General features: G+C 38.7%; 1 protein-coding gene across 1 annotated transcript in view; it reads right to left on the bottom strand.

Moving 5' to 3' along the window:
- Positions 1-12,299, bottom strand: part of LOC129245445 (metabotropic glutamate receptor 2) — a 65,184-nt gene continuing 52,885 nt past the window's right edge. The window contains exons 15-17 of the mRNA XM_054883614.1: positions 12,143-12,294; positions 830-1,013; positions 1-498 (exon numbers count right to left, since the gene is read on the bottom strand). Coding sequence (XP_054739589.1) covers positions 20-498; positions 830-1,013; positions 12,143-12,294 — 815 coding nt within the window. The 3' untranslated portion in view covers positions 1-19. The remainder of the gene's footprint in view (positions 499-829; positions 1,014-12,142; positions 12,295-12,299) is intronic.

Below are 12,299 nucleotides of genomic sequence, written 5' to 3'. Positions count from 1 at the left end.
TGATTTGGTGCTCGCTTAGCTATAAATTTGTGGTGGCTGGCTGTGGTTTGCCGTGCTCGCTGTCTGACAGCATATGGCTGCTGTCAGTGGTGCTTTCGTCGCCACAGCAATTGTGTTGCGCAACATGTTGCTGCAGCATTACATGGTTGCTGAGCACATGCAATGGCGGTGGTGATGTTTTTGTGGTCGTCGTTGTCACAGGTATTGTTGCTGAATCAGCTACTGCAGTCACATAAGTCGCATGCAGCGTACAAGGGTTGCCATGTTGCTGCTGATTAATTTTGTTGTTGTTAGCCACCACCTCAGCTTCGCTTGCGCTGGCTAGCGGATGGGGTATAGACTGTTGTTGGTGTTGTGGATGATTATTGCTATTTGGCACACACTGATCCGCAAAAGGGATCTGACTGTAAGCGATGCTATCTAAATTAGCGAATATGTTCGTTATTGTGATGGTCTGCGTTGCCATCTCGCAGAGCTGTTTCGATTTAGTGCTATGCTCTGTATGTGTGTGCGCGTGTGTAGAGTGAAAAAGGAAGAATAGAGAAAAGTGTGCGTTTGGGAGTGTTAATTACTTTTTCGGCTTAGGGTAACTTAAGGCCACCTAAATGCAAATTTTATACTCGACATGTTCTTAAAAGCTCGAATAGTGTAAATTTACACAAAAAACAATTTTTGAATTTTGTTTAAATTTGCCTTCGGTTTGTGTAAGAGAATTTACTGTAGTTTATGAAAGAATTATTAACTAAGAAACAAATGAATTTTCAAAACTTGTCAATAATTCTCTGTGCTGTAGTTATTTAACGCAATATATAACTTAAACTGACTTCACCTGTATTCGTTGGTGTGATATGCTTTTGTATCTTCTCTTCTTGCGCACAGGTGGCAGCTGTCACCACAGCTGCAGCCATCATGGAAGACGGGCCCGTGCCAGCCGTGCGATGCATGTTGCCATAGCGTGGCGGCATCATGCTCTGTCGCACGTTGCGTTCGGGTCGTATGAGTATTATATAGAGCTGAAAAGAAAATACGAAAAAACAATCAGAAAATAGGCATAGAGACATTTTATTATGCTGGAGAGAGCGAGAGTGGCTAAATCATATTTTACAGGGTTTTATAATACATTTTAATTTTTGGTTTTAACCACCTAAAGAAAACATTTTTTTTTACAAGAAATATAGATTTGTGAAAAGTTTCTGAAAAACTCCAGGTTTATAATACTACATACATAAAAACTTGTATAAAAAGAGTAATCTACAGAGTGTAGGGCGCCTCCGGAAATCCAACTAATATTTATGACACATATAGGCGGTCGCCGTAGCCGAATGGGTTGGTGCGTGATTACCATTCGGAATTCACAGAGAGAACGTTGGTTCGAATCTCGGTGAATCCAAAATTAATAAAAACATTTTTCGAATAGCGGTCGCCCCTCGGCAGGCAATGGCAAACCTCCGAGTGTATTTCTGCCATTTTTTTTTTTTATCTCCCCTTTATTTATTACAGTCTGTTATATATTAACAATATGTAGTTTTTGTACAATTAGGGTCTATTATGTTCTTTTACCAATGTAAGAAGAATCTGTTATTATTATTATTGTTTTTTGTGATTACACTGTAAATCTTATAGTTAGATCAGTCGGTGTGTGTCGCTTTAATCTTCGTTTGATATTTTCTGCCGGTGCTATTTTACGCATTTCTTCGTTTTGGTGGACTGACAGTCGCTGTATATGCTTAGTGCTACATTTTGTGATTGTTTCTTGGATAGTGTCTACGTTTAAGTCACGATGTATGGCTTCATTGGAAATAAACCAACCAGCATTTGTTATATTTCGTAATATTTTGGATTGTGTTCGCTGTATGAGCTGAATATTTGTGTTTTTAGCCGTTCCCCATATTTCTATTCCGTATTTCCAGATAGGAGTAATAATTGTTTTGTATATAGTCACCTTATTATACAGTGATAGTTTTGATGCTCGTCCGATTAGCCAACTTAATTTGCTTCCATGGTAGTTTTTCGTCAATAGTTATTCCAGGATATTTTGCTGCTGGGCAGATTTTTATTTTGTTGTTTTTTAAGGTTAGATTATATTTTGATGTCTTTTTGTTTGTATATATAACTTGTATAGTTTTGTCTTTATTAACTTCTATACCCCATTCGTCAAACCAATTTACTGTATTGTTTATTAATTTTTGAAGTGTAGAGGTCGCCAGTTTTTCGTCATTGTTTGATGCCATTAATACAGTATCATCCGCGAACGTTGCTATCATTGTATTATCTGTTGTCGGAGTTGGCACATCTGCGGTGTATATTAGATATAAGAGAGGACCTAATACACTGCCTTGCGGTACTCCAGCTGTCATTGGTAGAATATCGGAATATTCGTCTTCCTATCTTATATAAAATTTTCGATCAGTTATGTAGCTCTTCAAAAGTTCAAAGTAGTTTTGTGGAAAGATTCGTTTGAGCTTATGCAAAAGTCCTTTATGCCAAACTTTATCAAAAGCTTTAGCAATGTCTAGGTATACAGCTACACAATATTTTTTGTCATTCATATCGTTAAGTATTTTGTTAGTAACCCTGTGGATTTGTTGGACTGTTGAGTGTTGCCGTCTAAATCCGAATTGATGGCTTGGTATCACTTTTTTTGCTGTCAAAATTGGTTCTAGTCGGTCGAACAATATTTTTTCAAACACTTTTGAAAGATTGGCAATAGGCTGATGGGTCGATATGAGGCAGTTTTGGTGGCATCTTTTCCTGGTTTGGGTATGGCGGTAATTTGAGCAATTTTCCATAGTCGTGAGAAGTATTTAGTCTTTAACATGCAATTGAATATTTCTGCCATGAAAAAGCTCCTCATAAAAATATGTGCCGTTCGGAGTCGGCTTGAAACTGTAGGTCCCTCCATTTGTGGAACAACATCAAAGACGCACACCACAAATAGGAGGAAGAGCTCGGCTAAACACCCAAAAAGGGGGTACGCGCCAATTATATATATATATATATATATAGGATGACTGCATAAGTGCACTACCGGCGAACTGTAATAACTTTTTCCTGGTTAAGTTAACAATTCCACTTTTCTTTTTTAATTCATAGATGGATTTATGGATTTAATTAAAGGCTTCTTCGATTCGCCAAACATTAGGAAGTGGCGAGTAAATGAAGCAACTGGTATTAATAAACCTGTATAGGTTGCTGGGAAGCACTTAATGAGTATTAGTAAGACAGCGTTCATACAGGGCAACTTTTGTTGCTTCAACTCGTTACTTGTGATGCTTGTGCTTTGTCAATACCGTTTGTGTTCTCGTTCTTCTCAATGTTATTGTTGACTGTAGGTCAAAAACTAGCAATCGCAATGTGTAGGAACAAGACGGGCAACGACAAAAGATAATTCGCAATGTTGAAGCAGCTCTCTTGAAATGGAGTTTGCAGCATTGAAAATAGTGAGTTATATAAGTTTTATGACAAGTCTTGCTCGGTTGTTTTGTTTTTGCTTTCACACGCATGTTTTTCATCAAGTGAGCAAAGCCCAGAGAAAGCGAGTGAACTTTATTTCGGGAAGTTACAGGAAATCAAGTACCAATGGCTAATTATTACAAATGAAAAATTATTATAAAATATTTGTTTATCATATTAGAAGAATCATAGATAAAACTTGCTGCCTTAAATCCACATAACTTTATAATGTTGCAGCATTCATTAGGCATTCTGCATACTTGCAGTTATGGCGGCCACTTTAACAAAAATCGTTTTTTATCACTTAAAGGTATTGAACTAGAGACGAACCGAAAATTCCTTGTAGACACACACAAAGACGTATTTATATTCATTACTTAGAATACGTCGAATTTACTAAAGAATATTCTTTAAAGTTGTAAAAATATATACAATTCATTTTTTTGTTTTTGTCTTGCTAAAAACTGACTTCACCAGGAGTCCATTGTCAGTTGCTATTTCCAATATGTCAACGTATTGACATAATAATTAAGTTTTTAGTATTGATTTCATCATTTTGATATTTTTCTTTGTGTGCTTTTATTTTTGGTCTGCACGCGTTCGCTTCGCATTTCGAATGTGTGACTTCTCTAACGATTTTAAATTAAACTCAAATTTTCACACAGGTAATAGGTACTTTATACGCACACATACATATGCATACAAAAGTACTAAGTACACATACAGTGGTGATACAAATATCAGCAGTGCAAAGCCTTGACTATTTTTGTTATTTCATATTCATTTTTTTTAATTTTACAAAAAAATACAGTTCGGAGGACTACAATAGCAAAGTCTTTGTTCAAAATTTAGAAAAGTCAAAAAGTTTTCATCGAAATTTAAATTTTTTTAGTTCGAATGACAGTTTTGCAACACGTTAGGTTCAGGAGATAGGTCTTTAGATCCACATACAAAATTTTTAGTTTTCCCTATATAAGCAAATGTAAAAAAAAAAAAAAATTACCACAAATAAGTCTTTATACTTCCACAGTATTACCGAAAATTTAATGCACTACAAAACTGCGTGCTTAAAATTTTTGGATAAATTCTACCCAAAAAATTAAAGCTCTGATGAAAATTTGTTGAATATTTTAAATTGGACTTAGAACGAACTACTTTAACTTATATTTTTGTAAAAAAATTAAATAGAAAATTTAAAACTTGGCCACGCTGCTATTACTTTGACCTCCACTGTGCATTTGCACTGTGCACAGCACATACTCATATGGGCGCTACATATGTACATAAATACGTATGTATTACATGTCTAAATGCTTTTGGTTAAACGATATTGAATTTATGTTTTATTGTTTGTCCATTTTCCTGTGCTTTTAAAAAATAAATACAGGTATGCATGCACACATACGTATATAAATATGTGTATTATATGTATGTAGGTTGGTATATGCCCACTTTTATGAGTGATACTTGTCAGTCTGACAACAGCTATCAACTTTAATTTTGGAATAAAAAAGTAGGCGATTTTTTGAACAATCAATGTGAAGAAATTGAAAAAAGAAAAAAATACTAAACCGTTAGTGAGTTTACATGATTTTACAACTAAGTATCTGATCCTCTTGCCTTGATGAATTATTTTTTTCGTGGCTTTAATAAAATATGCTGCCTCTTTAGATACAGCAAAAAGACCTGTTATGCAGGTCTGTTTTACAAGCTCAAAATTACCCGACCTCACTTACAATGTACCCTTTCTTGTGAAAACTAGCACTGAAGTTACTAGCCTTAGTGTTCTGGGGAAGGTAGTGTTCTGGAACCGGTCCTTGACCAAAAGCACGCACACGGCTACATATGAGAGCGATAAGTTTGTAATGACCATTGCTTCATCTCTACTGCAGAACAATCTCGACAAAGTTAGTGTCTGGTTGAACAAGTGGCGTATAAAAGCCAATCAAACCAAATCAGTACAGATACTCTGCGAAGACTCATGCCCTCCAGAAACTGCCTTACATCACTGCCAAATACCTCAAGCTGATCCGGCAATATACCGTGATAGAAGACTAATATCGCTTTCGCATATATTTCTGAAGCTTAAGTAACTGGGTTTAAAGCTTCGCTCACTTTACTGGCTACTTCAAAAGTCTGCATTATCACTGGAGAACAAAATTTTGATCAACAAATCTATACTTAAGTCCATATGCAGACTTGGAGTTCAAGTATGGGGCTCCGCCTTGAAATAAAACGTAGAAATCCTTCAACAGTGTCACTCTGAAGTACGGCGCATATGCACAAATGCACCATTGCATGTCTACAACGAAATAATGCACCGAGATTTAAAAGCACCAACTGCATTCGATGAAACAATCGAAATTAGTCCTAAATAAGACAACCCGCTTGCTATGCATACAAGTCCTACTGCTTCTAATTTAATAAATAGCACCGAACTACTGATTTACCACAAGGATTTTAAATCTGAATTATATGCAAACGAGTTTCACTGAGACCTCTTATGCCCACAGCCTTAAACCTTAACAATAAATATAAATAATACTGAATGCTAAGTTAAGACAGATTGCGTTTAATGAATGGAGTTATAAAAACAAGTCCGGGAATTAGGACTATGCGCTGGCAAAAAGCTTCAAAACAATCAGCTTGATATCCATCATGTTGAGGAGTCTGGAACGCCCATCCCAATCAACCCTACATGACCTCGTGACATAGATCGATGCTTGGCGGTGGAATTCTATGCTTATGTATTCTGTGATCACGAAACACGGAGTGGTCGAAACAAGGTGGAAATCGAGCTCGTGCAAAAATAAGAACAATTTGCTTTATTGTTTGGGGTAAACTTTTTTTTTATTTGTCGACATAGTCTCCTTTTAGGTTTATACACTTCGTCCAACGCTGGGCTAGTTTGTTGATCCCTTCCGAACAAATAGTAGTCCAAGGGATCCATGGGAACCAAGTCTGAATAACAAGAGGGGTGTGAAACGAGTTGGAACCCAACAACCCTCAACTGATGAGGCGTAAGCAGGTGCGTTGTCGTGATGGAAAATAAATTTTTTGAAAATCACTCGACTTCCTCGATTCAATCGAATGCCGAACACAAAGAAATATGCCGATCTGGTTGAAACTTGGTGTTTGTTTTCCAAGAGAACCTACTCGTACTAACAAAACATAACCTCGATACGTGCCAGTAGTGCCTTGTATATTATCTGACTTTGCACGGCCTTTTCAAACGTCGCTCGTGCATTCACTTATATAATTTTATTGTTGCTTGCGTCGGAGCTAATGAAGTGAGGTGAAGCTGGTAAGTATGCGCAAAAATTAATAAAATCTATTTTCTGCAATTATTTTCTGCTGGAAATGTACATCAATAAAATATATGCGTGTATTTCCTATTATTCTGGGCAAAATTGTGAATTTTATTTGCATAAATTAAGTTGAATTTATTAATGCAAAAGCCCGCAGTTAGTCAAAGGTCATTTCTGCACAAAACAAAACAAAACAAAAAATAAATAAATTTATGCGAACACCTTTTAATAAATGCAAGTAAATGTACATTAAGGCGGGCCTATTTTTTCGATATCATTTCTAGTAAATTCGGACTAGATTTTTTTTAATATTATATAATTTTGTTTTATTAAATTTGTTAATAGTAAATAGAGCTACAATAAAAGTTGTAGAAAAGCAATTAAATTTACAATATTTAGAAAAATATTTTTCACCATTTTTCTTCTAATCTTTTCTTTTTAACATTTAATAACCTATTTATAAATATTTGGCTTTCAGACCTTTTTTATCTTCAGAAGGAGATATAATTTTCCTACTTGCCATAACTCCATCTTGTGTTTCGAACTAATTAAGGATAGCGCCTTGTAAAATTAGGGGTCTCAAAACAGACTTTAGAGCTATGTTAGAATCAGAATCTGTTAGGAACGACCTAGGGAAAAATCGTTCTATACAAATTGACCCGCCCTAATGTATATATTGTGGCTTTAGTAAATTCCCATGTATTTAATTTTATGTATTTCCAATTATTTTGTTTCCTGTTTATCTTTTCTCGTCAATTGGAAATGCAAGCAACATATTTTTTCATATATGTAAGCATACAGAATATTTTCAATTGCACTGTAAGTGAATTGAGAAAAATATAATAATTGCACACGAATTTTTTTAATACTAAGTTGGATTTTTTTTAAATATAAAATACATACTTATATAGTATGTAACTAAGTGTAGTATATAAGGGGTTACTTTCACCGTCCTAGATGCACTATGCGATTTGTAGACTAAATCAGAGAACCATGCATACATAGATGGTCTCCCGACCGCAAAAAATATTCACCCGGCCTTTCTCGATTATTTCAATTATGCCTGATATTAAAGTATATAGTAGTGTTTGGAAAGCATGTTTCGGTATGCTAGGTGGGCTACCTGCTGAGTCAAATCAATTTCATTACTCTTAGAATATTTTAAATTTTGATAAGCTAAATACTTATTAGGGTTTAAAATAAAATTTGAGAATAGCTTTCACAAAAAAACTTTGCCTTTTAGTGATGTGTCCTTGGAATCACTTAGTGAGAAATATAATTTCCAAAGCATTATCAAGCAGCTATTTTGGAACTGTCCGAGCTTGGTTCATATTTTATTGATGGTTTTCATTAATATACATACCCGCCAACTAAAAACCGAAAAATGGAGAAAATCGGAGTCTCGAACTAACATTTAAAAGCATGGGGACATATAAAAATAATAATATTTTTTAAAATACCCTCTAAAATCGAATATTTCGAAAGTGGTTAAGTTTTGGATAACATTTCATCAGAAATGACCTGATAAATAATGTCCTCAAATTTTAGGACGACCTTCCCGGTATCCCTGTGTTTTTTTTTTGTTTTTTTCATGGGCGTTGTGGTAGCGCGCTACCCTCAAGTGGCCCTTTGAAACCAGGACAAGCCTGTTGTTTCGTCGAAACTCCGCACCCCACGGGACAACCGCCAGGGAAGGGCGAGTTAGTCGCCGGTCCTTCGTAGTATTCTTTCGAGGGTCCTTAGTTTTTTCATAGTCTCTGCTATGACATCGCATGCTGCCGTCCATTTTTCCCCGCTTTGTAACATCGATTACACGAATGTATCTGGGTCGTAGTTTCCTCCAAATATTCGCCGAAGCTTTGATCTAGATCCATAAAAACGCTTACATTCGAAGAATACGTGGTGAACGTCTTCTGTCGCGTTTACGCCACAGTGATCGCAAGTGGGATCCGATTCATGTTTGAACCGATGGAGGTATGCTTTGTAGCATGCATGCCCGGTTAAAAGTTGCGTCAGATAGAAATACACTTCTCCGTGATTTCTTCCAATCCAGCTTCGCAAGTCTGGAATGCAGCGATGTGTCCATACGCCGCCTTTACACCGCGTAAGTAGGAAGGGTGTTGCGTAGCCATGTACCGGGGCACCGTATAGTATTTGGTTCTTCACCACGCCAGCTGGGAGTTGGCGTCGCCGTTGTTTTGGGCCGCGGGCGTTTAGCATTATTCGCTATAAGGCTGCTACAGTTACTTATGCTTTTTTGGTCGCATATTCCAGGTGAGTTTTAAAAGATAACCTCCTGTCTATCATTATTCCCAGATATTTAACTTCTGATACTGTCGTGATGCTGTGATTGCCAACTTGTATAGTTGCCACTTCTACTTTTTTTCGGCTCGATATGAGAACGGAATCCGTTTTTTGCTCGGCGAGTTGAAGGCCGTTTTGCACCAGCCATGAGTTAACGGACGCTATGGTCCGATTTGCTTTTTCGCAGATGTCGGTCAGTCTCTTCGCCGTAATATATTAACTACTGCGATATCGTCCACAAATCCGATAATGTTGGCACCATTGGGTATATTGAGACGCAAAACACCATCGTAAATGATGTTCCAGAGCAGTGGTCCCAGGACTGAACCTTGAGAGACCCCGCCTGAAACCTTATAGCTCTTTCTGCTTACTGCTGTGTCGTAATCCAGTACTCGGCCTTCGAAGTAGCTTCGTATCGTTGCTCGCAGGTAAGAGGATACTCCGATCCCGTCCAGTGCGTCTAGTATTTTGGCCCAGTTTGCGGTGTTGAATGCATTTCTTACATCCAAGGTTACTATTAAGCAGTACTCTTTGACACCTTTAAGCCATCGGGTACCACTTATTGCCTGTTGTGCAATTTTTTTAGCGGTATTCGCAGCGTCAACGGTGGACCTTCCTTTTCTGAAACCAAACTGATTGTCCGATATTCCCCTGACGGAATCGATCTCGTTCTCGAGGCGGTTGTAGATTATTCTCTTTACCTGCTTTCTCTTTACCTACTTTACCTGCCGAGTCGAGCAGGCAAATTGGTCTTAAGCTAGATGGTTGCATGGGAGGCTTGCCGGGTTTGGGCAGTAGAACCAGCCTTTGTCGCTTCCATATCGATGGGAACGTTCCCTCCGCGAGGCGTGTATTAAATAGGCGTACGATATTCGATGTGGCCTGGGTAAATGCCAAGTACTTGGTTAGGCACCCCGTCTGGGCCAGCAGACTTATTATTTTCGATTCTATTCACTGCTTGAAGAACCTCGTCTGCTAAGATTCTTGGAAACTGATGTGCGATTGGCTTCGAGGTTAAAGAAAGAGTAGCTTCCTTTGTTTGGAGAAAAGTGTGTTTACCACTTCATTCCAGAAAATCGGGCATGTTGGTATGGATTCCTTAGCAGACTTCAGCTTCTTCGTCACCACCTTGTACGCTGTCCCCCAAGGATTGTTTTTAGCATCATCACAGAGCTCAAGGAAGCTCTTACGCTTGCTTTCCTTTATTGCTGTCTTGAGTTGACGTCGCGCAGCTTTATACGTTTCTCTGGCTTCTAGGAAGTTAGGTCTACCTCTTGCCCGTTGGAAGCTTCGTCTAGCGTTAATGCATTCTTTCCTGAAAGAATAAATACTCTCGTTCCACCAGTAAACAGGAACGTGTTTATTTGCTGTCGTCTTGCGAGACATTGACGCATCGCAGGCTCTACGAATATCACCCATAATTTTGGTTGCAATGTCATTCGCGCATCCCGTATATTCGCTTGTTGGCAACATCTCTTTAAATAAACCAGAATCTAAGCTTCCATTTAGCCCCTTTGCAGATGTTAGCGCTGACGAATGTGATGTCTATTATTGAACCAAAGCCATTTCTGAAGAAGGTATGTTCCCCGCCGCTGTTCAGTAAAACAATATCCAGCCACGCAAATGCTTCAAGGAGTGTTCTGCCTTTTGGTTTAGTACGCTGTGAGCCCCACTCCATAGACCATGCATTGAAATCGCCTGCAATAATATATCGCTGTCTCAACATTGCATCCATGGCGATTTTCCCTACTATCTCCTCAAACTCGTCTAAAGGGGTGCTTGGAAGTATGTAGTAGCTATATATAAATATATCTGAGACCTTGCCGCAAACAAAGCTTCTTTCTTTTACTACGTTCTCTAGATGTAAGGGATGTCGTCCGCAGGACCATATTGCAGCCTTTTTACAAGCGTCTTGCGTCCAGTTGGCTGACCTTTCTCTATACGGTTCGCTCAATATGGCTACATCAACCTTGACTTCTGCAATTGTTTGCGACCAGAGATCTTATGCGGCTTCGTAGTGGTTGAGATTGAGTTGTAGCAATCGCATAACTGCTTTATCTTTTGAAGCGCTTCTTGAAATACCGGCCATTTATTGCCTCCGGTAGCATGATCAGTGCGGTTGGTACGTCTTCTTTCACATAATAAGTATTTGGAGTATTTGTGCATATATTTGCTACGTGCCCTTCTCCTCCGCATTTAAAGCACACTCCTTGGAGATCGGTTCCGCTGGTGAAACTTCTTGATATATGCCCGAGTTCTTGGCATTTAAAGCAGCGTCTAGGTTGGGTTTTCTGACAAATACGGCAAACTACCCACCCAATGCGAATTTTACTCACTTCTAATAACTTTTTGGCGGCCTCAGAAGGTTTGCGTACCGCCATATGCCCTCCGTATCGAGCGAATCTGCAAGGGCTCTACGTTGAGGTTGAGGTGCTGGGAGTTTAGTGCTACGCGAACCTCTTCGGGCGTAGTTACTTCATCAACATCATGAATCTCGAGAAGTGATTCCTCTGTTAACGATTTAACTTCCGTCTTTCCTGAGAGAGCCAGGCCCACCGCAGTTTTGCGGATTTTTTGAATCAGCCCGTTCATCCCTTTAAGAGAATCCTCAGTTTTGACTGTCTTCAAAATCTCGGCGAAAGAACATTCGCCCGTGCTTCTGACAATGATGGCATCGGGTCGAGCAGGTTTACTCCTTGTGCGCTGTCGTTTATTAACCGTTATCCACGCGCCCTCCGTTGTTTTTTTTTCCCTCCATATTTGCCAAAGCTGTATTTTGTGAGACATTGACAATGGATTTAGGAACTTCAATGTCCTTCCTAGACGGTCCTTTTATTGGTAATGCCTCACCCGATGCTCGTACATGGGTCCGCTTTGTCTCATGCTGTGCAGTTATTCCAAGAGAAGGAGTCGTCTGCGAATACTTCGTATCTTTTGTACGAGGTTTAGCTTTTCCGATCTCTTCTGCTACCTGATCGTAGGAAATTGCAATCGCCTTCACTAAATCTCTGAGATTCTGGTTTATGGAGCGTTTGCCATGTGTATATGAGTACATATGTGGGGTTTTCTTCACTTACCTTCGGCGAGAACAGACACGCAACGGTGACACTCGCCGACAAGCTAATCGTCACCGACATTGAAGTTATCCTCAACGGCACGTGATTGGCTGTGCCGAAATAAAGTGGCACAAATGCCAGCCAGATGACGCAGGTCGTGTACATAGTGAATCCTGTG

This window comes from Anastrepha obliqua, chromosome 4 (assembly GCF_027943255.1).
Source record: "Anastrepha obliqua isolate idAnaObli1 chromosome 4, idAnaObli1_1.0, whole genome shotgun sequence".
NCBI classification, from domain to species: domain Eukaryota; kingdom Metazoa; phylum Arthropoda; class Insecta; order Diptera; family Tephritidae; genus Anastrepha; species Anastrepha obliqua.
The sequence above is the reverse complement of the archived record's forward strand: the minus strand, read 5'-3'. Positions and strand labels throughout refer to the sequence as shown.